This window comes from Thalassophryne amazonica, chromosome 12, assembly GCF_902500255.1.
Source record: "Thalassophryne amazonica chromosome 12, fThaAma1.1, whole genome shotgun sequence".
Classification (NCBI taxonomy): Eukaryota; Metazoa; Chordata; class Actinopteri; order Batrachoidiformes; family Batrachoididae; genus Thalassophryne; species Thalassophryne amazonica.
The window spans coordinates 30,498,648-30,525,888 of NC_047114.1; the positions used below are offsets into that span (position 1 = coordinate 30,498,648).

Consider the following 27,241-nt stretch of genomic DNA (forward strand, 5'->3'; position numbering starts at 1 on the left):
GTGGACACGGTTCGAAAAATTAAGCTGCTTTTTGGTGAAACTTTTAACGGCTGATGAGAGATTTTGAGGTGATACTGTCGCTTTAAGGACTTCCCACGGTGCGAGACGTCGCGCAGCGCTCTCAGGCGCCGTCGTCAGCCTGTTTCAAGCTGAAAACCTCCACATTTCAGGCTCTATTGATCCAGGACGTCGTGAGAGAACAGAGAAGTTTCAGAAGGTGAGCCTGAAATGTGGAGGTTTTCAGCTTGAAACAGGCTGACGACGGCGCCTGGGACCGCTGCGCGACGTCTCGCACCGTGGGAAGTCCTTAAAGCGACAGTATCACCTCAAAATCTCTCATCAGCCCTTAAAATTTTCACCGAAAACCAGCTTAATTTTTCGAACCGTGTCCACTTCGATGTGCCTCACAGGTTTAGAAAAAATTTTGATCAAACAAAGCGCCAGTCTCTCAGCAACTTCTCAGACAAAGGAATTCCGACGAGGGGCTGGACGACTCCTCCCACAAGGAGTGCTCACAGGCGAATGACGTCACCGACAGGCGTGGAAAAACTCACGCATGCGCACGAGGGTTCAAGCATGTCTGACGTAAAAACATATGAATGAAATCCATATAGTTTTTGAAAAAAAATAAAAAGGACCTATACTTTATTGACAGACCTCGTACTTTATTGACAGCCCTCTATAATTGCAGTCCATTTACCATTTGTACAGATCAGTGGTTTCTGCCACTAGTCTTCTGTGTTTTGGCCTGACACGTCGTTCCTATTGGACAGCGCGAAGCTACGTCACAGCTCAGAGCATCGAAAGTTCAAAAGTCAACTTGAAAAGTAAAAGGAAAAAAAAAACAACTTACATTTGCGTCCTGACAGTCCTCAGTGTACCCCTCTGATGCTTTATCAGTGTTCAACAAGTTCAGAGCAGCGCAGTGAACGTGAATGAAGACGGAAGCTCTTTAAGACGCACTCCTAAATGTGATGAGTGCGCACGTCGCTCGTGCACACACCATCTCTCGCTCCGTTTTGCAGACAAACGATCACAGGACAATTAGTTTTTTCTTTTTGTTAATCAGATGACAGATCGTCGTCCCGAGGACTTGGTCAGCACCGGGTCCTGCTGCACACGGAAGGATGACTGAGCAAGAGTTTCAGTGGGAAAGTGTCCATCATCCTCTTGTCATTACATCGAGGTGTCAGGCTGAGCGCGTAAACACACAAACAGCAGTTCTGCGAAAGAAACTTTGAGCGCGTACCTCCCCCCACCTCTGTCCGGTTGAACTTGTGTTTTTTTCTTTTGTTCAATTAAAAAAAAAAAAAGATTGCGTTGAACTTTGACCGCGTCAGCCTGCTGACAAGCGGCAATGCTCGCTCCCGTCAGAAGTGTCACGTCAAAAGCCGAGCTAAAGCGACGCGTCTCATTGAAAATAATGCTTTCTAGACCGATTTTTGACGCTTCTGACGCGTTCAGTGTGAAAGGCCCTTAAAAAGCAACGCGTCTCATGCAGTCCCGTCGCCAGATCTCTGTCTTAAGGGGGGCTTATGAAATCCACCAGGTGGGCACCACTATTAATAGCTTATTTTTGCTTATTTTTACTATTCATGCAGCCCTAATCCCTCACAATAATCATCACATTAACCATGACCGGACCAGCGCTCTCTCTCTCTCTCTCTCACTCACACACATGCGCGCATGTTCGCACACACACACACACACACACACACACACACAAGTACAACGTATTAGATCACACGCAGCATCTCGAACTAAACAAACAAAAAAACACCACGGCGGGTGCATTTCAAAGCAACCAACAGAGGGGTAAGCAGTAGCAATAGTACCAATTGCCATCACACACACACACACACACACACACACACACACACACACACACACACACACACACACACACAAGTGGCGGATGCTGGTCTTTCAAGGAGGGGAAGCTCAATTTCGGCCTACATCATAAAATGTGTCGGTTTATATATACGTAAAGGAGCTCAGCAGCACCCGTTGCTCGGTAGGGACAGAAACTGCGATAGAAGTCAGAAAGAGTGATAGAAGTCAGTCTCCAAACACAAGCAGCTACAAAAAAAAAAAAACAGAAATAGAAGCTCGATTTGTCACTAGTCGTTTTTAACAAAGAAAATCCCGCTAAGAGGATTAGGAAAGTCTCCGGTTCAACTCAGAACAGAATGAAAATTAAAAAAATGCTCCCACGGATGGTTACACCAAAAGATCGCTGATTCGCTCATTTCGCTGTCAATCAAAAAGGGATTCAGCCTCAGACAGATCATCCAATCATCATGCAGAAGCTGAGCGTCCGGGCCAGCCGAGGCCAGCCCACTGCCCCATAGACCCCCAGACACGCTGAGCGTCCGATGGGCGGGACAAAGCCCAGCATTTATCCAATGACTCGTCTCGTTTCGCGGCAGTCTTTGCTTCGCTATTGAAATCCGTGGATGCTGTTAAAAGCACTGTGAAGCTGCGGGTTTGAGTGAGAGGAAAGCCGCATCGTTACCAGTGATAAGAAGCTGATTCTGAACAAAAGTTGAGCGCATTGTAGCGCATATTTAGTCAATGACATGTACACACAACAGTATATATTTGATCACTTATTTTTTGACATTTTAGGGGAAGCAGAGCTTCCCTTGCAGTCTTAGCAATCGCCTCTGACACACACACACAATAAAAATTTGGACCTACTTTGAGTAGCGTGCCAGCACTGTCCTCTCTTTGGTCCACCCTGTGTCATTACAGGATCCACGGAGGTAGAAATGGGTCCAGGGTTTTCTTTACCAACGACATTATGTGTTGGTTTATCCGAAGTTACAGATGTTGGGGTTTTAAACCAGTTACGTATATCCATATTTAGGAAAGCACAAAAACTAGCTGCTGTCTGCTGGCAAAAACTCACACTTCATTTCCCCCCATAAACGCGGTAACTGATTGTTGCTGGGCAACACTGACGTGATTACATACGTAGACAAACTTTTCAACAAACTCACACGGTTTTAATATATTTAATGTCTTAGTGATTATGCAACACTGGCCGTTTTAACCCAAAGCTAAAAGCCCAAAGGATTTTATTTATCTATTTATTTATTTGAGATCTGTGACTGTGACCTGGCTTGGCACCTGGCATATCAGTGGGCGGGCACTGCCCCCTAGGGCCCGCCCATAGCGACGGGTGTGGTCTCACGCCTCTGACGCTTCCGACGCATGAAAGGTCCATTAATCTGCAATAATGAGCCTGAAATAGTGCTGATCAAAATAATGAGGATAAAATCTATATCGGATTCCTGATCGGGATGCAACGTCCGATTTCGATCAAGTCTGAAACCACGTGATCGGGCCCGATTTCCGATCACGTGATTGGATTGGGACATCCCTACTAAGTTTAGATGTGTCGTTTGGGAAATTTTTTAGTTGATGTCAGCAAAGGCACCATACTGACACTTTGACTTTCACAGTAAAGCTCTTTGTTGTGTGGCTGTCAGTGCTTTTACACTCCAAGGCCCTTTGCTTAAACTGTACACACAAACATTGCCACACAAACTATGGAATTAACCAATTTCTTCTTAAACTTAGAAATACCTGTAAGTATTTGCACACCATCTATTGGTGGAACAGGGTAACTGACTGGTGTCAAAACCTACAAAAGACATTTGTGCGAACTAAACAGCAACTTTTGACTTCATCATTTAAATAAAAATAAAAAACCATGACCTTTATCATTAACAAGCATCTCGATCTCCACCTGTTACAAGGCAGAAAGTAAATAGCTTCCCTCCTGCAATTTTATATTAAAAATGGGCCCACCTTATTGTCACTGCTCAAATTTCAGGAGAAGAAATTTTATATTAACACAGACAGTAGCACAGTGACATCACAGGCAAGGGATTCTGGGACAACGGTAATGATAAATATTTCTGTACTCATTCTTTTAAGTGGAAAGTTTTATGCTAGTTGCTGTGATGAGTGTGTTAAAGCTTCTGAAAGCTTGTTAAAATTATGCTCAGAACAGATTGTAATGTCAAAATTAAGAAACAAGATGCCACCACAAATAAATGGTCATTCAGATGGGCTGTTGCTAGAAATGAGTATTGAATTTTTTTTTTATGGCAATACTGCTCTTAGCGATAATGCTTATCTGTGCACTATTTTAACAGTATTGTTATGTGAATTTTTCAAGAAAAAAATAATCAGATTAAGAACAGGATCAACAATGCTTTATTTTCTATATACCATTTAAAAAACAGTCAACACTTTTGCGTGTTTAATTCTTTCTGTTACTGTTAGATCAGAGAGTGTGTGTGTGTGTGTGTGTGTGTGTGTGTGTGTGTGTGTGTGTGTGTGTGTGTGTGTGTGTGTGTGTGTGTGTGTGTGTGTGTGTGTGTGTGTGTGTGTGTGAGAGAGAGAGAGAGAGAGAGAGAGAGAGGGGCTTTTATGTTTGAAAAGATACAAAGAAAAGAAAAATGAATGATCAGCTATTCTCTCTCTCTTTCTCTCCAACGCTCAATTAAATGCTTAAGCAGCTCCAGTCTTCTTTGTTTCGCGGACACAGACACACACACGCTCCCAGGCAGAGACATACAGGGCGCTGGTTCAGCTGGTTCAGAGGCAGTCACGCAAACACACACCATACACAAACACAAGCTAACAGTGACAGACGGACAGAGAGTGAGACAGACAGACAAGACGTGTCGTGTGACAAGAAGACAGAGGCGATTTTAGACTTCCAGTTTTAGGGGTGCTTAGCACATTTTTAAAATGTTTAAAATCTAGTTGTCCAGATATACAATTTCCCATGATTTCAGAGTGAAATCATTGCTTGTAAAAGCTGCATTCATTGTCAGAATGATAAAAAAAAAACACATATTAGCAATGGATAACGGCCCATACATAAAATTCCTGCATTCTGGTGCAGTTTATATAACAAATAATTTAATCTCCTAATGTGGTGAGGGCAAATAGTAATTGCAACTTAGGAGCAGGTCTGAAATATTCAGAGGCTGAGTAAAGTATATTATCCTTGTTTTTATATTAGTCTTATGAGCCTATAGTTACTGAAGATTTTTTATTTCATCTTAACAGATTATTATGTCATAGTACTTAGTACAGAACACTCACCCTGGTATCACTTTTCAATTACATTTAGACAGTTTTAGGCATTACTTAAATTGTGTATTAGTTTTGGCTATTGATTTATTTATTCTACAAACTGATTGATGTCTCGGGTTTTTCTGGCAGCACGCACATCCACGTTGTAAGTCATAAAACTACAGTAGTTGCAGTTGTTATGATCAGTGAGGTTTAGTGCCGTGTGCAGGAGGACCTGGTTTAGCACAGATACAGCAGCACTCCACTATAAGGCTGGATGGAGAACACAGATGGTACACTGCACATAAATGGGTTCAGGATAAGAAATATATGAATATGAATTATTTATTGAATTAACAGCAAAGCATAGAAAGGGCAGGCAAGATCTAATGAAGTCCTTAAAAGTAATAAAAATAAAAATATGTGACTTAAAAGTCAGAATTCATACCAAAACACCAGTAACACAAGTAAGACACCTCCACTGTCTGATACACATATTCAATTTACCCTTAGCTTCTCTTTCCTTTGCTATTCTCAATGTCCATATCTACTATCACATAAGGTCTATAGAGTGCACAAACCTCACCTGAAGGTTTTTTTGCCTTTGAAAAAATGCTCTGATATCCATCACTGCACTGCAGGTTTGGTTTGCCACTTACTGCCAACAAATAAAAATACAAAATGAGTTTTATGATTTATGCCTTTTTAGCAGGAATTTAAATTATTCACTTATTATCATGCTGTGCATTAAACTTTGTTGTAAAGTTTACTGTATTAATTCTGAAATGCTTAGTTAAGGACCTTAACTAAGCATTTAAGGTCAGATCTGTGTACATGGTATTTGATGGAGGAGAGTGATTTGTTCATGGAAGCTACACAGATTGAAGGGCGAGCACCATTTAGTAGCTGACAAGAGGATTTAGTTGGAAAAAAAAAAACACTGAACAAATCTTACATTTGACCACACACAGCGCGCACTAATTTGTAGAGCAATATACTGTGTTTAGCGATAGCTAGCTAGGTGAGTAAAATAAGCACTTTTCAGAAAGTTGCACTTGCTCTTCACATTCAGAGACATAAACTGTGAATAAATACCTCGCAAATGTGACAGTCGCCTGGCAATCACTTGACAGCGCGGCTGGGCGAGGTTGCCACCAGCGCTCACAGGACAGCGCCTCTGCTAAATTAGCGCCACCCGCAGCAGCATCACGCGGCACAAACACGACAGAGCAGAGAGAGAGATGAATGTCGGCACGCTTCGTGGATTGAATCATTTGCCCAAGAAGGGGAGATGATCAAATTACTGTGTTCTTGTAATACATATTTTGGCATAATGCTTGAAATAGGTTGTTTTAAAAAATAGTAGTACAAAAGCATATATATATATATATATATATATATATATATATATATATATATATGCTTTGGGGGGGTTGATGGTGCGGAAGGGGGGAAGCTTTTGAAAATTCAAGGTAAAAATTGGCCATTCTAGGGGTACCCAAAGGGGAAAAGCCAGGTACGACAGCCCAAGTCCCTTCATCATGTCCAGAAGGCTGGGGAAGTTTGTTGAGTGGGCAATCTCATTCTGGGTTAGCCAGTACATGGCCCTCAGTGAGGCAGTCGGAGTCTATGTGTAGCGGCTGCACTCTGCATTGTGTTGTTATGACTCCGCCCATTCGCTCCCCTCGGGACACAAACTCACGAGCTCCGGCATGGGAGTCGGACACTCTAACCAGAAGGCTAAAACCCAGGGCTCTGGCCTTGTGACCAGAGAATCCTTTTGAGCTGTTGGGAGTGAGGTTTACTAACTACATCTGCACAGCAACACCTGCTGGCCTCTGTTATACATGCACATTTTTAAGTCAAGACTTAAAACCTATTTTTATTCTCTTTCTTATGAGTAGTTTTTATTTTGTTATGTTTTATTCTTTTACTTCTGTTTTTAATTAGGTATTTGAATTTTTTTTATTTATTTAATTTTTTTTATGTTGAACTGTTCTGTGTGAGGCACCTTGAGATGGCTTTTGTTGTAATTTGGCACTTTATAAGCTGATTAAGTTGAAATTGAACAACATTTTATTGAGTCTTAAAGTAAATAAATATGAAATTGGTTACTGGATCCTTAAACTCTGGACATAATAAACTCTACATGGTGGATCCTTGATCTCTGGACATAAATAGAAATAAAATATGTTAGTTTTTGTCAAAAGCATTTCCTTTCAAACATTATTATTGGCATGAATGTATTTCCATATCTATGAGCTGCAGCTCTAGCTGCAGATGTGCTGCAGGTCAGGTTTATAAAGAATGCAAGACGTCTCATTTTGGGAGGAAAAAACATTTTAGTCGACTGTAGTTTATTGTCTGTATTGCAACGTTTGTAAAAGGTGTCATTTTATTTAAAGCGGCAATTCGTTTTGAAGTTATTAATTCCGAGCGGACTCTGTCTCGGTAGAGAGCCACGAAGCGTTTAAAAGCTGTGACAACGGAACAGAGGATGATTCTCGTTTCTCAACTGCAAGACAAGAGTCCCAGTTAGTGACTTTAATCCACACAAAAGTGACTCATGATAATTTAATGGCTTTCAGAGGGGTTAAGAAGCGGACTTACCGCTTCTGAAGAGCAGCGAATCAAAGAGCCATGAGCCACTGAATCAAAGCATTGCTTCGATTGCGAAGCATTGCTTCGATTCACGCTTCAAACTGGAGTCGTGCTGCAGAAACAGTTGATTACAGACGCTGTATTGAAAATCGTAACGTCCAAAATTATAGTGTAACGGGCCGTAACGCAAGTTTGCGCTAGCTAGAACCCTGATATATATATATATATATATATATATATATATATATATACATATATATATATATATATATATATATACACATACGAGGTCTATTAGAAAAGTATCCGACCTTATTATTTTTTTCAAAAACCATATGGATTTGAATCACGTGTGATTACATCAGACATGCTTGAACCCTCGTGGGCATGCGAGAGTTTTTTCACGCCTGTCGGTTACGTCATTCGCCTGTGGGCAGTCTTTGAGTGAGGAGTCGTCCACCCGCTCGTCGATTTTTTTCATTGTTTAGGAATGGCTCAGAGACTGTTGCTTTGTTTGATAAAAATTTTTTCAAAACTGTAAGGCACAACTGAGTGGACACCATTCAATAAATTCAGCTGGTTTTCGGTAAAAATTTTAACGGCTGATGAGAGATTTTGGTCTGGTAGTGTCGCTTTAAGGACGGTCCACGGCGCCTGACGGCGATCTGCGCTTCGAGGCGGCAGCGTCTCGCCGTTTCAAGTTGAAAACTTCCACATTTCAGGCTCTGTTGACGCAGTAAGTCGTCAGAGAACAGAGAACTTTCAGAAGAAGTCGGCATGAGGAGTTTATTCGGACATTCCATTGTTAACGGTCATTTTGTAATGAAAGAACGTGCGGGCAGAGTCGCATGTCGGGCCGGACCCGACCGCGGGGGGTCGCGGCAGGAAAAACACCTCCGTTGGAAAGCTTAACGGGCAAGTTGGAACATGCCCAAGCTGTTAAACAATTTCTCAGTTACTCACTTGTTGAAAGCCATTAAAAGCCGCCTGAATTCTACAAATGGTTTTCAACACGGAGGTGTTTTTCCTGTCGCGGCGCACACAGATTTGCCGAGTCATCACGGAAACGACTCGGCGAATTTGCGCGCACGTCTTTCATTAAAAAAAATGTCCTTAAACAGTGGAATGTCCGCATAAATTCCTCATGCCGGCCTCTTCTGAATCTTCTCTGTTCTCTCACGATGTCCTGGGTGAATTAAGCCTTAAATTAGGATGTTTTCAGCTCGAAACAGGCCGACGACATCGCCTGGAAGCGCTGCAGGACGTCCCGCTCCGTGGGAAGTCCTTACACCGACAGAAACACCCCATAATCTCTCATCAGCCGTTAAACTTTTCACAGAAAACCAGCTTAATTTCTCGAATAGTGTCCACTCGGATATTCCTCACAGGTCCAGAAAAAATTTTGATAAAGCAACGCGCTCCGTCTCGAGCAGCGTGTGAAACAAAGGAATTCAGCCGAGAGGGCGGGACCACATCTCACTCAAGGCCTGCCCACAGGGAAATGACGTCACCGACACGCGTGAAAAAACTCACGCATGCGCACGAGGGTTCAAGCATGATTGGTGTAATCGCATGTCATTCAAATCCATATAGTTAAAAAAAAATAAAAGGGTCGTTTATTATCTAAGAGACCTCGTATATATATATATATATATATATATATATATATATATATATATATATATATATATATATATATATATATATATACATATACATATGAGAAGACCTGCCTTCAGCTCTGCACAAAAGGCTTCAAATGAGAGAGCTCTGAATTAATTTCCTTGATTCCTCCAGTACTATTAAATGGCAGAGCTTATAGATATTCAGGTCTTTAATAATGAGCACCAGGGCCTGTTTAATACCAGGTGTCAGTATCCATCTCTAGTCACCTTGTGGCACACTGCTGTGACCACACACAAGGTCTTTGATATCCATACAAAAAAAGTTTAATTTTCTTCACCCTCTTGGCTATTATTCCAGTGAGGAACACAAACAACAGATATTTTGTAAGCAAATCCTACATATAAAGCATGTATATGTATATGTGTGTGTTCACCAACAAGGCAAACCCATATATGGGTCTTTTAAAAATTTGAAAGCTCTAAAAGTTTGGGATGTCCACATGCTAAGTTTAGCTTAAGCGTCGCACAGGAGCCACACAGCGTCGCCGCAGCAACCAACCAGTCCTGCTTTACAACAACTGTCTTAACAGCTACGTTTTGAGTGGCATTTTTCCTCCACGGATCCGAGGAAACTGATTTGTATCTGTAACACAGATCAGTGTCCGTGGACTTATTAAATTTACACGATGTTGTAAAAAAGAGAATGCTTTGCGATAAGCATTGTAAAAACTCAGTGATGTTCACGATTAAAGAGTACATCACTAATACCCCACCCCCCTCCCCATGATGAAATCCGCGGAATCCCGCAGATCCGCGGAGTTTTCACAGCCCTGCAAAATGGCCTGTATAAGTGCAGCTTCAGGCTAACTCATATTTGGATGATTACCACTCCAGCAAAAAAATAAAAATAAAAGGCCAGACTCACATCTGTAGGTTCTGTCTGCCTTTACGTTCACCTCATCAAGATGATGGCAGTGTTGCACAAATGCACTTGTGTCCGAATAATTTAAAACGGGAACATGGCACGGAAAAATGAGAATATGTGCTGCACAGCATATATTAAAATGAAAACAGTTTTAGGTGATCAGCTATGATGCCAAACAATCTATTTGGATTCTTTCTGAGCAATTATAAAACAACGGAATAAGTTTGGTTTTAGTTGAGACATTGCCTGACCCTCCAACTGACATCCATAGATGGCAGTGGTCTGTGCATTTTGGGCCAAAACGCACAGACCACTGCCATCTACTAGATGGGAGTGTGAATAGCACCCAACTATCACACGGTTGCTTTGCGCTGAATCAGACTTAAACAGAATTTTCAGTTTTCCAAATGCTTTTTTTTTATAAATGAAAAAAAATGACATTTTCAAATACACATTTATCTGTAAAAACCAACACACACATTACAGTAACTTGGGTGTTGGGTTTTACAAATAAATAAGCCAACCAACCAGTGATAAGAGGAGGCTCATTTTCCCATAATGCCTTTTGGCATCTGTGTTAATGCTCAAACATTCAGAATTAGTGCATTACTTTTAAACTAAAAGATATGTGAAATATTTTTCACTTTGTAAAAATGACAGAGTTGATGCTAATTTTCGATAAACTGTCCGGAATTAGTTTGGTTCATGAATCAATCCATAAGTCAAAACTGCTTTGCTTTTGATGTCCCACACGTCTGTGATGTTCCATGTTGAAAGTAAATGATACTTCCTTACAGCAGTGGGCAGGGCGTACAAAGACAGAAGCTCTGAATCATTGTTTGTGTTGGGTTTGTGATCGCCTTTGATTTTACTCAGAAGTGTCTGCGGTGCTTAAACTCAAAACTAGCTTGTCAGTAGCTTACAGTGCACCGGAGTCAATGCTAAAAGTTAGCGGTTAGCTATAGCTTCCACTAAATTTGTTAGTGGTTTATCGGTTTAGTGTTATAGAAGTTACCTTTTCAGTTAGTGGATTAGTGGTTATTGAAGCTAACATTTTGGTTAGCTGTGCCCACCACTGGAAAGGAGTGGCTTCAGGACAACTCTGTGAATGTCTTTGAGTGGTCCAGCTGGAGCCCAGACCTGAATACGATTGAACATCTCTGGAGAGATCTGAAAAAGGCTTTGCACCAAGCTCCCCATCCAACCTGATGGAGCTTGAGAGGTGCTGCAAAGAGGAATGGGCAAAACTTCCCAAAGATAGGTGCACCAAGCTTGTGGGATTATATTCAAGAATTTATTTTTGGTGCCATAAGTCTGGAGAAATTAAGTCATAAACATAGGGAATTTGATACCATCATATACAGTAATGCGCCCTTGAGGGCATCTACTGAAATGAATGGGAAAAACTGATTTTTTTACAATGTGAAATCAGTGGGGTTTTTTGTGGACTTTGACAGTGAAAACGTCAAAATGGTTAAAATGCGTGTTTTATGATAATGCACTAGAAAGACTACCCTTACCAAAAAATAGTACTGATAAGTATATAAAAAGTAAACTGGAAGTATACTTGAAACATACTTGTATGTACTACTTTTTGGTAAGGGTAGTGTTGCTTAATTGGTGGAAAGATTTCCCAAGGATGATATTTTGAAGTGAGAGGTGAAGTGAAAGTGACAGGTTGAACTGAAAGTGAGAGGTTGTTTTTTTATAGTGCATTTTGGAGAAACAGCAGAAGTGAAGCCCAGCACAGCATGAGAATGGTCTTCAAAACACAGATCTCAGCACTGTGTGGCCAGGAAAACAAAGCGGGTTTCATCTCTTGAAAGTGTGGAATCGGCCATGTTTGTAATTTGTACCTCGGCGTAACGTCGCGCTAAGCTAAGCTAAGCTGCTACGTGTGGGACTCTGGTGAGTCTCGCTGAGGAAGCCCCTTCTGTGATCACGGAGTTGGACAGAAAGGCGACGATGACTGACCGCTGTTAACAGAAGAGCCATGACGGCGACCAGCTCCCAGCCCTTTGAGTTATTGACTAATTCTACATAGCTCTGTGTGCAAATGCAGCATGAGTGAAATCAGAGACACCACCTTCATGAAATGTAATCATGATTATTGTCTCAGGGCTCAAAATAGTACGTACATGTGCTAGTTTGTGCACGTATTATTCGAGCGGTGCACATAATTTTATACTGCACTTGCACTGGTGCAAGTAACTTTATCCAAGTTTTATCAACTATAAGCACCAGTAGAATGAACCAATAAAGGAATAATAAGAAAAAAAAAATTTTCCAGTGTGTTGTCTTCATCTTCCCTGCGTTTTACGACTCTCACAAATGGAGCGAGTTGCTGTGCTTTATTTGTTGTGGAAAGCTGACAAAGCTTGAGTTCAGCTGGAGTTCTCTGTATGTCCTTGTGCGCCCAAACCATGATGATATACTCAGACCAGATCCATTTCTAATGGGGAAATGTATTACACTGTCTGCTGGTTTGTTGACTAATAGCCAACATTTATGTGTCAAGACAATACTGAATAATTGAGTGCACGTTTTACAAATTGTGGCCACGTTTAAATAGATCGTGCCCTTGTTTTACTCAAACAATGCTTAAAACATGCGCACAATATAATAAAACGTGTGCACAATATAACAAAATGAGTGCACAATATAATAAAATGTGCGGACAATATAACAAAATGAGTGCACAATATAATAAAACGTGCGCACATTCTCTCCACATGCAAAACAACTTGCGATGACACTTCCAGGGCTCCGTAGTTCCTCGCTCTCTCTCCCCTCAAACTCTGTCATAATTGTGTTATGACATAATTGTGTTATGCAGACGATTCGTTCGCACGCGCACGTGAAAAAAAACTGTCTGCCGCTGCTGCTGCTCTCCCCTCAAACTCTCCCCAGACAGGAAGAGTCTGACACATCAGAGAAGGAGTTTTAAGGTTGATATAAGACTGACTTTTGGTTGTGCAAGTAACTTTTTGTTGGTACAAGTAATTTTTTGTTACTAGCACCAGTGCAAGTAGGTTAAAAAATGTATTTCGACCCCTGTGTCTTATTGAGATGTATGCGATGTTGGGGGTTTTTACAGGGAGGAAGGGGGTTCTGAATACTCCACAGGTTACAAAGAGGCGGAGACACACATATGTTAATCACAAAATACAAGAATTTGATTTGAAAGCCAAATTAAGGCCATATTACATTTGGACAAAAAATAAAACCCAGAGAGACTGTGTGTCCTGGAGTACGTCATGAAGCGAACACAGGTGGACTGACCTTCAGACAAGTAGCACTCCGCACCTGAGGTTACATCACTTTCATAGCTAAAAATAGCTATGAATCTGTTATGTATTTTACAGACTCACTGTATGTGTTGTGTGGGCCGCTGAAGAGGAGGTACTGCTGGCCCATCACAACCAGAGGGCGCCCTGTCTGGAGTGTGGGCTCCAGGCACCAGAGGGCGCTGCCGCCTCACAGGAGCAGCCGGGGTGACAGCTGTCACTTATCGCCTACGACAGCTGTCACCAATCATCTGATCAACAGTGGTATATCAGCAGGACGACATCTCCACCTCTTTGCCGAGATATCGCTCTACCAAGGAGGTAACGATCTCAGCTGACTGTGTTGACTTCCTGACAGGAATATCTGTTGCTTGTGTGTGTTGGACAGCAGATATTCTGTTTCTTTTTCCGACGAGAGGTGGAGGTGGTTTTCCCACCATACGTGTTGCTGGTGCACACGCACCCACATCTAACTGTTTTTGTTCCTCGCCAGCAGTACCAGATCCGACAAGCGGAGGCAGTGGCCACCTGGGTGTTCGGGACTTGGCGGCTCCGGTATTCCCGGGGTTCGGTGGCGGAGGAAATCGTGTGGTTCCGGTTCTGCTTTGGATGAACGTCTCTTATCTTCGAGCCTGCCCACGTGACACATTTTTTGTAAATTGACTACTTGTCTACAATTGTAATTCGCCGTATTGGTTGTGCTTCTTCACAACAGTAAAGTGTTGTTATTTGACTTCGTCCATTGTCCGTTCATTTGCGCCCCCTGTTGTGGGTCCGTGTTCCTACACTTTCACAACAGGATATCTCAGCCAACGTCATGGACCCCGAGGGGCGTCAACCGACTGTTGAACGGCCAATGGAAGAACAGGGCGCACAGGCGTCTGCAGGAGGAATGATCGGTGAGTTGCAGCGAATCCTCACCGCCTTTACGGCTCGGTTGGATCTAATGACCGAGCAGAACGTCCTCCTTAACCATAGGGTGGAGGCTCTCGCCGCTCAGGTGGAAGTGCGCCCTCAGGGCGCTGCTGCGGCTCTCCCTCCTGTCGATCCTGTGCGCAACAGTGACATTGCACAGGTCGTTCAACGACCCCTCCCACCTTCCCCTGAAGCATACATAAGCCCTCCAGAGCCATACAGGGGTTGTGTGGAGACGTGCGCGGACTTTCTTATGCAGTGTTTGCTCGTCTTCGCACAACGTCCCGTCATGTACGCGACTGATGCTAGTAAGATAGCTTATGTGATTAATCTGCTTCGCGGTGAGGCACGCGCTTGGGCTACAGCGCTCTGGGAGCAAAATTCACGGCTCCTTCAGACATATGATGGGTTTGTGAGGGAGTTCAGAACAGTGTTCGATCACCCAAATAGAGGAGAGACCGCTTCAGCCGTGCTGCTGTCAATGAGACAGGGGCGCCGGAGCGCAGCTGCTTATGCAGTCGACTTCCGCATCGCGGCTGCGAGGTCCGGCTGGAATAGCACTGCCCTCCGTGCCGCCTTCGTAAACGGACTGTCGTTGGTCCTGAAGGAGCACCTGGTGGCTAAGGATGAACCGCGGGATTTAGACGGGCTTATTGATCTGGTTATACGATTAGACAATCGGTTAGAAGAACGCCGTCGGGAACAAGACGAAGGGCGTGGCCGGGCACGCGCCGTCCCTCTCCCTTCCGGTTCCAACCAAGCTCCGCCCTCCCCACGCTCCACGGCCTCTACGCTCCGTGTGGTTACAGCTCCCCCTGCTGATGAAGCTATGGACACGAGCAGGGCCACATTTAGACCACCGGATAGACAGAGGAGGCTGGTCCGCGGAGCGTGCTTTGTTTGTGGCTCGATAGAGCATCAAGTGAGGGACTGCCCCGAGCGGTTAAACACCAACGCCCGCCCCTAGAGACTGGGCTAGGGGTGGGCCAAGACATTCACGTGGGACACACCCATATTGCCACACGACTCCCAGTTACAATCCTTTATGAGGATTTAACCCTTCAGGCCCCAGCACTGGTGGACACGGGCTCTGAAGGGAATTTGCTAGACAGCAAATGGGCCAGGGAGGCAGGGCTCCCTCTGGTGGCACTTACTTCACCTGTGCGAGTACGGGCACTAGATGGCTCCCTTCTCCCTTTAATCACACATAAGACACCCCCAGTAACTCTGGTGGTGTCAGGAAACCACCGGGAGGAGATCGAGTTTTTTGTGACTCCTGCCACCTCCCGTGTGATCCTTGGGTTCCCCTGGATGTTGAAACACAATCCCCGGATCGATTGGCCGTCCGGGGTAGTGGTACAGTGGAGCGAGACCTGCCATCGGGTATGTTTAGGTTCCTCGGTTCCTCCCGGTTCCCAAGCTAGGGAGGAGGTCAGAGTCCCGCCCAATCTTGGGACGGTGCCGGTGGAGTACCATGACCTTGTGGATGTGTTCCGTAAGGATCTGGCGCTCACCCTTCCCCCGCACCGCCCGTACGATTGTGCCATTGATTTGGTTCCAGGCGTTGAGTTCCCGTCCAGCAGGCTGTACAACCTCTCACGACCGGAGCGCGAATCAATGGAGACCTACATCCGGGACTCTTTAGCTGCCGGGTTGATCCGGAATTCCACCTCCCCGATGGGTGCAGGTTTCTTTTTTGTGGGGAAGAAAGATGGCGGACTTCGTCCATGCATTGATTACAGGGGGCTGAACGAAATCACGGTTCGTAACCGATACCCGTTGCCCTTGTTAGATTCAGTGTTCACGCCCCTGCATGGAGCCCAAATATTCACTAAGCTAGATCTTAGAAATGCGTATCACCTGGTTCGGATCCGGAAGGGAGACGAGTGGAAGACGGCATTTAACACCCCCTTAGGTCACTTTGAGTACCTGGTCATGCCGTTCGGTCTTACAAACGCCCCCGCGACGTTCCAAGCATTGGTTAATGATGTCTTGCGGGACTTCCTGCACCGATTCGTCTTCGTATATCTGGACGATATACTCATCTTTTCTCCGGATCCTGAGACCCATGTCCGGCATGTACGTCAGGTCCTGCAGCGGTTGTTGGAGAACCGGCTGTTTGTGAAGGGCGAGAAGTGTGAGTTTCACCGCACTTCTTTGTCCTTCCTGGGGTTTATCATCTCCCCTAACTCCGTCGCCCCTGATCCGGCCAAGGTTGCGGCGGTGAGAGATTGGCCCCAACCAAATAGCCGTAGGAAGCTGCAACAGTTCCTCGGCTTTGCAAATTTCTACAGGAGGTTCATTAAGGGCTACAGTCAGGTAGTTAGCCCCCTGACAGCCCTGACCTCTCCAAAAGTCCCCTTCACCTGGTCGGATCGGTGCGATGCCGCGTTCAAGGAGTTGAAACGGCGCTTGTCGTCTGCACCTGTTCTGGTGCAGCCCGATCCTAGTCGCCAGTTTGTGGTTGAAGTGGATGCCTCGGACTCAGGGATAGGAGCCGTGCTATCCCAGAGCAGAAAGGCTGATAAGGTCCTTCACCCGTGTGCCTATTTTTCCCGCAGGTTGACCCCGGCCGAACGGAACTATGACGTCGGCAATCGAGAACTCCTTGCGGTGAAAGAGGCTCTTGAAGAGTGGAGACATCTGTTGGAGGGAACGTCCGTGCCATTCACGGTTTTCACTGACCACCGGAACCTGGAGTATATCAGGACCGCCAAGCGGCTGAACCCCAGGCAAGCCCGCTGGTCACTGTTCTTCGGCCGTTTTGACTTCCGGATCACCTACCGTCCCGGGACCAAAAACCAGAGATCGGATACCTTGTCCTGGGTGCATGAAGACGAAGTCAAAACGGAGTTGTCGGATCCACCAGAACCTATCATCCCGGAGTCCGCTATCGTGGCCACCCTCACCTGGGACGTAGAGAAAACCGTCCGGGAGGCCCTGGCATGGAGCCCGGATCCCGGAACTGGGCCGAAGAACAAACTTTACGTCCCACCAGAGGCCAGGGCTGCAGTCCTGGACTTCTGTCATGGCTCCAAGTTCTCCTGTCATCCAGGGGTGCGTAGGACCGTGGCAGTTGTCCGGCAGCGCTTCTGGTGGGCGTCCCTGGAGGCCGACGTCCGGGATTATATCCAGGCCTGCACCACCTGCTCCAGGGGCAAGGCTGACCACCGCAGGGCATCGGGACTGCTCCAGCCACTGCCTGTGCCTCATCGCCCCTGGTCCCACATTGGCCTGGATTTTGTCACGGGCCTCCCACCGTCCCAGGGCAACACCACCATCCTCACGATAGTGGACCGATTCTCCAAGGCGGCCCACTTCGTGGCCCTCCCGAAGCTCCCGACTGCCCAGGAGACAGCGGACCTCCTGGTCCACCACGTCGTCCAGCTGCATGGGATTCCAACAGACATCGTCTCCGATCGCGGTCCCCAGTTCTCCTCGCAAGTCTGGAGGAGCTTCTGCCGGGAACTGGGGGCCACGGTGAGTCTCTCGTCCGGGTATCATCCTCAGACCAACGGGCAAGCAGGAGGTGGAACAGGCCGCGCACCCGGCGGCCTGGTGTACCCATTTGGCCTGGATCGAGTATGCCCATAACAGCCAGGTGTCTTCAGCCACCGGCCTCTCCCCTTTTGAGGTGTGTCTGGGGTATCAGCCCCCGTTGTTTCCGGTGGTTGAGGGAGAGGTCGTGTGCCCTCGGTCCAGGCCCACCTGCGGAAGGACATTCCCCTGAAAGTGGACTCCCCCAAACTACAGGACCGTTACATCGGTCCCTTCAGGATCCTTAAGGTCATCAGTCCAGCCGCAGTGAGGCTTCAGCTTCCGGCCTCACTGCGGATCCATCCTGTTTTCCATGTGTCCCGGATAAAGCCACATCACACCTCACCCCTCTGTGCTCCGGGTCCGGTGCCGCCTCCTGCCCGGATCATCGATGGCGAGCCGGCTTGGACTGTGCGCCGGCTTGGACTGTGCGCCGGCTCTTGGATGTCCGTAGGATGGGCCGGGGCTTCCAGTATTTGGTGGACTGGGAGGGGTACGGACCCGAAGAACACTCGTGGGTGAAGAGGAGCTTCATCCTGGACCCGGCCCTCCTGGCCGATTTCTACCGCCGCCACCCGGACAAGCCTGGTCGGGCGCCAGGAGGCGCCCGTTGAGGGGGGGGTCCTGTTGTGTGGGCCGCTGAAGAGGAGGTACTGCTGGCCCATCACAACCAGAGGGCGCCCTGTCTGGAGTGCGGGCTCCAGGCACCAGAGGGCGCTGCCGCCTCACAGGAGCAGCCGGGGTGACAGCTGTCACTTATCGCCTACGACAGCTGTCACCAATCATCTGATCAACAGTATATCAGCAGGACGACATCTCCACCTCTTTGCCGAGATATCGCTCTACCAAGGAGGTAACGATCTCAGCTGACTGTGTTGACTTCCTGACAGGAATATCTGTTGCTTGTGTGTGTTGGACAGCAGATATTCTGTTTCTTTTTCCGACGAGAGGTGGAGGTGGTTTTCCCACCATACGTGTTGCTGGTGCACACGCACCCACATCTAACTGTTTTCGTTCCTCGCCAGCAGTACCAGATCCGACAAGCGGAGGCAGTGGCCACCTGGGTGTTCGGGACTTGGCGGCTCCGGTATTCCCGGGGTTCGGTGGCGGAGGAAATCGTGTGGTTCCGGTTCTGCTTTGGACGGACGTCTCTTATCTTCGAGCCTGCCCACGTGACACATTTTTTGTAAATTGACTACTTGTCTACAATTGTAATTCGCCATATTGGTTGTGCTTCTTCACAACAGTAAAGTGTTGTTATTTGACTTCCTCCATTGTCCGTTCATTTGCGCCCCCTGTTGTGGGTCCGTGTTCCTACACTTTCACAACAGTATGGTCACTTTATTTTTATCAGCTACATCAGAATTTGCACATGTTAAAGGGTTGCAAGTAATGATTCATAATCTTGTATATGATTTTTTGGAGTGAGATTTGCCCTTTAAATTATACCAGTGGTTTTGATCTTACATGTATTTTGATCAAAGTTGTTTTAGTTTCTTCACCTTGCTGCTGCAGAGTACTGAGCAACAGTCCAATCAATGATGAAGACCAGTGTCCCACAGAAAATGACAGCAGCCATGGCTGGTATTTAGTCTTTTCCAAAAAAAAAAAAAAAAAAAAAAAAAAAATATATATATATATATATATATATATATATATATATATATATATATATATATATATATATATATATATATATATATATATATACACGAGTATATATATATATATATATATATCATTCTCTGACTGATATAACATGGTCTCTGCATTATTTTTATGTTGCACTATGCATTCTAACCAACAGTGTTTCTGCTAATGTGGTTATTTGAAGGCATTTTTTATTTTTATTTTTGTTGTTGTACTTCCACACACACACTAGATTTCATTCATACAACAGCATTTGGAACCTTTTCTGTGCACAGTTTGATAAATGAGCACCCTGGTCTCTCACACACAGCATGTCCCTTCCCACAGTGGTGCTGTGGATCTATAGAGGCAGACACACAACAAACAAGACTGTGCCAGCGTGCAGCACTGCTATAGTGTACCTAGGCTTTAAGAGATTAGGCCCATAACAGGACAGCATGTCCCACTGTGACATGATCGTACTGCAAGAAAGTCCTCTGTGGAACCTCAGTATGATGATTAGCTCAGAACCACATCACAGCTTGTACGCCCTGCAGGAGGCATGTAACAAAGGAAATGATTTAATTTGTGTGTCGAGCAATGACACGCTTCGAGAGGGTCCCTGCTCTACATCATGCAAGAACACAATACAGAAATGTGGCATGCAGCAAAGGGCTGCTGGTTTTCCCCTACTTACCAACAAAGACCTGCTTTTGGACTTCGGTCTTATTTTCACAAATGGACCTGCAGCAGACGTACCTGGTAATTGGAGGGCCCCCGTGGCTGTCAGTCTGTGAATGCCTCACGAACTATTTGGCTATGCAGCACATAGTTCAGAGCTCTGCTACACAGACGTCTGCTCAGTCCACTCATCCGTCAGAGCGGTTTTTGCCAAGTCAACAGATTCTGGTGGTGGGTAGTCAGGGGGAAAGGCAGGAGGCACGGGGTCCTATTTCAGCAGCCCAGGAGAATTTAGATTTTCATCAGCTGTGAAGAATAGCCTTTCAAAACAGCAGTAAACCATGTCCCAGGCCAATATAGGCATCTATACCCTGTGGGATAACTGCTACTGAGTGTGAAAACTGACAGTGGATATTCAATTAGGCTGGCCGGTAACTGTTCAGTGCACAATCTGGCTCTTAAAAGAAAATACATGTTGACAAGTCTGCCAACATTAGTGGGTTTTCCACTTTTAGGTCCCAGTAAGAGTGAGTGAATGAACGATACCAAAGGTGGGGTGAACCTTTGAGGTCCAGTGCACCCTGAGGGAGTCTGAGCCCTCTGCTGTTCCTTAAGGCTCTACAGTGGAGAAACTCCACACATTACCCGACAACATCTCAGATCTTTACTGGGACGGAGCTCCTGGTGGGAGTGTGCTTAAAGAGTTCAAGGCAGTGTACGGCACATGTCACTCATAGATTGGACTGAGGCAGGAGGGGACAAATGTCAGCATTTGAAAAGACTTCAAGTCATTGCTTGGTTCAGCACTGTAATTTGGATGAACAAAGCAAGTAATTTGTAGGTACCTGCAGCCGCCGTCTCAGGCCGTAGGACGCTCTGGCAGGTTTCCACAGGCTAAATTAGAGCCACGACTAATGGGTTTTTACAATCAGTTCCACAATAATGGAGCTGAAATGACACAACCAAGATATGAATCATTAAAGAAATAATGGATGGATGTCTTGATACAGTGTGTTGGATATACTAAACACAAGCCAGACGAGATCCACGTGCATTCTGTCTTGCTCCGTTTCATAAACATGGCGCTGGAGTCACTGCTTTAAAATCATATTTATGCTCTGTTTCACTTCAAATATGCATCAGGTCTGTTTCTAACAGATGGTGCACAGAACAGGCCTATAGCAAGAAGGATGAGGGGTTGGAAGGCCTTAATTTTGGGTAATGGTCACCATATGAAGACATATTTCAAAGATATTTCTGCATATAATAATTATATGTATCATCATTATCATCACCACCAACCACAAGGATAAAGGTATGTTTAACTAAAACAGAGCTACCAGGATGGCTCAGTGACTTTGTGGTTTGCACTGTTGCCTCAAAGCAAGAAGGTCCTGGAATTGCTTCTAATTTGATCTTTCCTGTGTGGAGTTTGCATGTTCTCCCCTTGTTTGCATGAGTTCCCTCCGGGATCTCCGGGTACAATTGAAGAGGGCTGTTGAATTGAAAATTGACAGCCATATAAAAAAAATAATAATTTTCAAAAACTGGAATTCCAGGCCATTATTCATGGATTATTTCTGCATTTAATATAGTCCTCCCATCAAAGCTCATCCAGAAGTTTGTGGGTCTGGGACTCAGTACTATTCTGCAGTGATGGAGAACCTGAAACTTTTCGAACTACTGAATCAATATGTAGCAATTGTGTTGAAATGGTTCAGTGTTTCGAAGCATTTGATACAGTTAAATATGGTGACATCTGCTGGCCAATCTTCAACATAACACTTGCATGGAACAATAAAGAGCAAGAAGTCATAAAACAGTGTAGTACTGTTATGTACGAGGTCTGTCCATAAAATATAGGTCCTTTTTATTTTTTTCAAAAACTATATGGATTTCATTCATATGTTTTTATGTCAGACATGCTTGAACCCTCGTGCGCATGCGTGAGTTTTTCCACGCATGTCGGTGACGTAATTTGCCTGTGAGCACTCCTTGTGGGAGGAGTCGTCCAGCCCCTCGTTGGAATTCCTTTGTCTGAGAAGTTGCTGAGAGACTGGCGCTTTGTTTGATCAAAATTTTTTCTAAACCTGTGAGACACATCGAAGTGGACACGGTTCGAAAAATTAAGCTGGTTTTCGGTGAAAATTTTAACGGCTGATGAGAGATTTTGAGGTGATACTGTCGCTTTAAGGACTTCCCACGGAGCGAGACGTCGTGCAGCGCTCTCAGGCGCCGTCGTCAGCCTGTTTCAAGCTGAAAACCTCCACATTTCAGGCTCTATTGATCCAGGACGTCGTGAGAGAACAGAGAAGTTTCAGAAGAAGTCGGTTTCAGCATTTTATCCGGATATTCCACTGTTAAAGGAGATTTTTTTAATAAAAGACGTGCGGACGGATTGCAGCGTCTGCTCGCAGCCGCTGCGACGCTCCGCCACAGGAAAAACACCTCTGTTGGAAGCCTTAAGGACAAGTTGGAACATGTCCAGCTGTTAAACAATTTCTCATATACTCACTCCACTGAAAGCCATCAAAAGCCGCCTGGATTTTACAAATGGTTATCAACACGGAGGTGTTTTTCCTGTGCCGCCGCACCGCGCGGACCCGTCCGCATGTCTTTCATTAAAAAAATCTCCTTTAACAGTGGAATATCCGGATAAAATGCTGAAACCGACTTCTTCTGAAACTTCTCTGTTCTCTCACGACGTCCTGGATCAATAGAGCCTGAAATGTGGAGGTTTTCAGCTTGAACAGGCTGATGACGCCGCCTGAGAGCGCTGCACGACGTCTCGCTCCGTGGGAAGTCCTTAAAGCGACAGTATCACCTCAAAATCTCTCATCAGCCGTTAAAATTTTCACCGAAAACCAGCTTAATTTTTCGAACCGTGTCCACTTCGATGTGTATCACAGGTTTAGAAAAAATTTTGATCAAACAAAGCGCCAGTCTCTCAGCAACTTCTCAGACAAAGGAATTCCGACGAGGGGCTGGACGACTCCTCCCACAAGGAGTGCTCACAGGCGAATGACGTCACCGACAGGCGTGGAAAAACTCACGCATGCGCATGAGGGTTCAAGCATGTTTGACGTAAAAACATATGAATGAAATCCATATAGTTTTTGAAAAAAATAAAAAGGACCTATACTTTATTGACAGCCCTCGTATGGTTAATAATAAAGGTTCTATGTACAGCTTGAAATTTTTGACTATTTTTTTTCTTTTAAAGACATTAATAATAAACTTGTGGTATGATTGTGTCATCATAAAATACTGTATGTAACACAGATATAAAATGGAAATGCTTTTGCAACTAGGGAATGTTACGACAATAGTTGTACAAAATGAAGGGGATTTAGGAGTTCAAAGGTTTTTACTTAAAAACAAGATTATTTCAGTGGTGTTTATGCTCGAATCTGTTCCTCTTCTTTGTTGCTACATCTCCAGTTGTGGAGAAGCCCCTCTCACACACCACAGACGTTTGTGGCATATGAAGACAGATTTTGGTCAGCTTGTACAAAGTTGGATAAACAGCTGCCTCCATCCTCACTATCTCTCCTTTCCTCACACTCTCAGACACTCACTACACAGACTGTCACACAAACACTTTCTAATGTTCTCACACTCATTTTACACTTATCCACTAACTAACCTATTAATCTTTCTCTGTATGTGTATTTAGTGTGTATAAGTATGTATAGTGTCTGAATGTCTATGTGCCAATGTGAGTGTATAAATGTATGACAGTTTATATCTAATCTAATGCTCATTTGACCTAAATCTCGCTCTCTCTGGTTGTCAATCGATGAAACTATGTAATAAATGAACACCAAAACGCTCATCCTCTCAAAAAAGCCCTGAAGTACTGAAGAACTGTGCCCATTTATAAGCACTGCGAGAGTTTCAAATCAGTGTGACATGTCGCCGATACGCGTGATGTAACGAAGCTTCATTTGGGGAGTCACGTGATTTTTTTTTTTTTTTGCAGGGTGAAGCGAGGCATCGAAACATCTTGCAGTGACACTTCTGCTTTGATAAATGGACTGCATTTATACACCGCTTTTCCATCTGCATCAGACGCTCAAAGCGCTTTACAATTATGCCTCACATTCACCCCGATGTCAGGGTGCTGCCATACAAGGTGCTCACTACACACCGGGAGCAATAGGGGATTAAAGACCTTGCCTAAGGGCCCTTAGTGATTTTCCAGTCAGGCAGGGATTTGAACCCAGGATCTTCTGGTCTCAAGCCCAACACCTTAACCACTGGACCATCACCTCAGACACCATCAGATGGACACAGACGGAGAAGTTAACAGTGGATTTCAGCAGGAAGCCCTCAGGTTGTGGTGTGTACCAAAGGGGCTCATAAAGACTGTGAGACTTGACCCCTACCTCTCTACCACTCACAAGCTGAGCACTAATTCACCTCTGGGCTGTGTGCTAAGCTCCCTACTGTACTACCTCTACACCCACAACTGCAGTCCAGCCGACAACAACAACCTCAGTGTCAAGTTTGCTGACGACACCACGCTGGTCGGACTAATCTCAAAGGGAAACAAGACAGCCTACAGGAGGGAGGACCTGAAGTTGGCAGCCTGGTGTTCACAGTCAAAAAACTGACTCATTGGATTGTATTTCCATTTAAAAAAATATATGTAGTCCAAACTAAATTAAATTAAATGATCTTGCATGGGTGTGCTTTATTTGAGTTGGGGCTACATATATTTATTAGATGGAAATCCTGCACGTAATTGAATTGAATTCATCCAATGAGTCATTTTTGAGTGCAGAGAATAACTTGGCTCCGAACACCAAGAAAACCAAGGAAATCATTGTCGAAAAACATTGTCAGACACACCATCAATCTAGCCCTTATCCTCAACCTTATCCCCCTTTCCTGTATCCTTTGTTTTATATGTTTGAGGTGTGAAGGAGTTGCTTTTAAGCTCATTGTGCATGCATATAGTGACAATAAACGCATTCTATTTGATTCTATTTTAAATTCCAAAAATACGCAAGATTGATAATAAACATGTGATAGACAACATGTTGGATGTTATTTGGTGTAAATGAACAAGGATTGCTGACAAACAGCCTTGGAAACACTACAGTAAAAATGTAAGTCCATTAAATTTTTAAAATCAGCTCTTTACTTTGGGATTTTTGTGCATTGTTATCATATACTTTTATGATAGGTGTTTCTTTCGTTTAGTGCATTGATTTTTAGGAAAGCCATACACAAACAGTTATTATTATTACAAAACAAACGTGTGATTTGTCTGTACATAAAGTTGCATGACCTCCCAAACTAGTAAAAAAAAAAAAATGTGACTTATACGTAGGAAAATAAGGTGGTCTTTTTCATCCGAACTTAGTTTCCAGTGATTAAGAGCCATTGGGGAAAAAAACATGAGGAACAATAATAATAAATAATATTCTCTCTAGGCTATGGAGAAATGAGATTATCAAAAAGAACATCAGGCTGATTAAATACACCAAAAACAGTTTCTACCTAATCACTCAGTCTGAACCCACAAAAACTCTTGCTGAGCTAAATGTCTGGACCATGTCTGTGCAGGTGAAGGTGTAACAAATGGTCTCAGTTCTGGTGCTGTGGTTAAGGTAAAGGTCAGGGATCAGGGTCAGGGTAGTCCTGACTGTATCAGACTGACACCAGTTCAGCAGTAGCTCCATCAGTCAATGCTGGAACAATGGACCTGTGTAAAGCCATCTTGACACGTGGACAAATTTAATCCCTGCAATCTTGCATGCCAATGAGCAAACTCATCGTAAACTGTGCAAGGCCCTGCGTGCATTGACATGCAGTGTTTGCAAATAGGTCATGTAGTGTTCAGGACTAGTTCATGCAAGTGGCACAAAATTTATGCGTGTCAGGAATTTTTAACATTTTGAACAACAGTGTGCATTTTCTTTGCACACTGACACGCACGTCGCACAGTTTACGACAAGTTTACTCATTGGCACGCAAGAGTGCGCGGATCAAATTCGTGCAATTGTCAAGGTGGCCTAACCAGTATACATTACAAGTTCCGACCTATAATGGAAGCACCGTGCACGTGCAACCAGAACTGATGGAAAAACTGTGTGTATGTTGCAGGTCCAGAGCATCACTGAACCTACTGTGCATGTGCAACCAAAACTGATGGAAAAACTGTGTGAATGTTGCAGGTCCAGAGCATCACTGGACCTACTGTGCACGTGCAACCAAAACTGATGGAAAAACAGTCAACATGTGTTGTATGTCTGGACTCTGGACCATAGACTGTACAGGTCTGGACCCACTGTACACATGTAACCATGCACCTCTCTGGATCCAGAACTCTAGCAATGCTCTACTAAAAACCCTCTGCACAAAATATTCTCTTCTAATTCTAAAACTACTCCACAATGAATTCCTGTTGATCTCCCCTGTTACCAGACTCCGGAACCACCGGGACCGAATCCATCAAAGCCAGCTGTCAGCTGCTCGGCCACAGTGTGGATGGAAGCGCCTCCACTTTTCAGCAGCGCACATGACAATGAAAGAGGTTTTTGGACCGGAACGCTGGTCCCAGGCATCCTTACCGAGCTTTCCCCGTGACTCCTCCAGTTTTTGGATCTGGTTCTCTAGGAAGAACATGGCCACTGCGAACGCCAGCAGCGCCAGGAGCTGCATCTTGGGCGGCATCATGACTCTGAGCAGCCCCATGAAACCATCCAGAGAGACGGGTTCGGTCAGTCCATGTTCCGAGACACACACGCTGATCACAAAGCGGCTCGGTGCGCGCGCGCGGCCTTCCGTGTCAGCCGTTCCTCGGTTTTCATGCTCCAGAACAGTCGGTCCCGACCCACCGAGGTTCTGCAGGTTTTAGTCCCCGCCGCGCGTGAGAGCAGCGGAACCAGCAGCTGTGGACTCCGTCCCGTCCAGTGTCCAACACACAGCCGATC

At 44.9% G+C, this 27,241-nt stretch overlaps 1 protein-coding gene across 2 annotated transcripts in view; it reads right to left on the reverse strand.

Annotated features, from left to right (window-relative positions):
* The window catches only part of hs2st1a (heparan sulfate 2-O-sulfotransferase 1a), a 93,089-nt gene extending 66,087 nt beyond the window's left edge, over nt 1-27,002 (reverse strand). For both annotated transcript variants that reach the window (XM_034183247.1, XM_034183246.1), the window contains exon 1: nt 26,879-27,002. In XM_034183247.1, coding sequence (XP_034039138.1) covers nt 26,879-27,002 — 124 coding nt within the window. The remainder of the gene's footprint in view (nt 1-26,878) is intronic.
* Between the last annotated feature and the right edge of the window lie 239 nt (nt 27,003-27,241).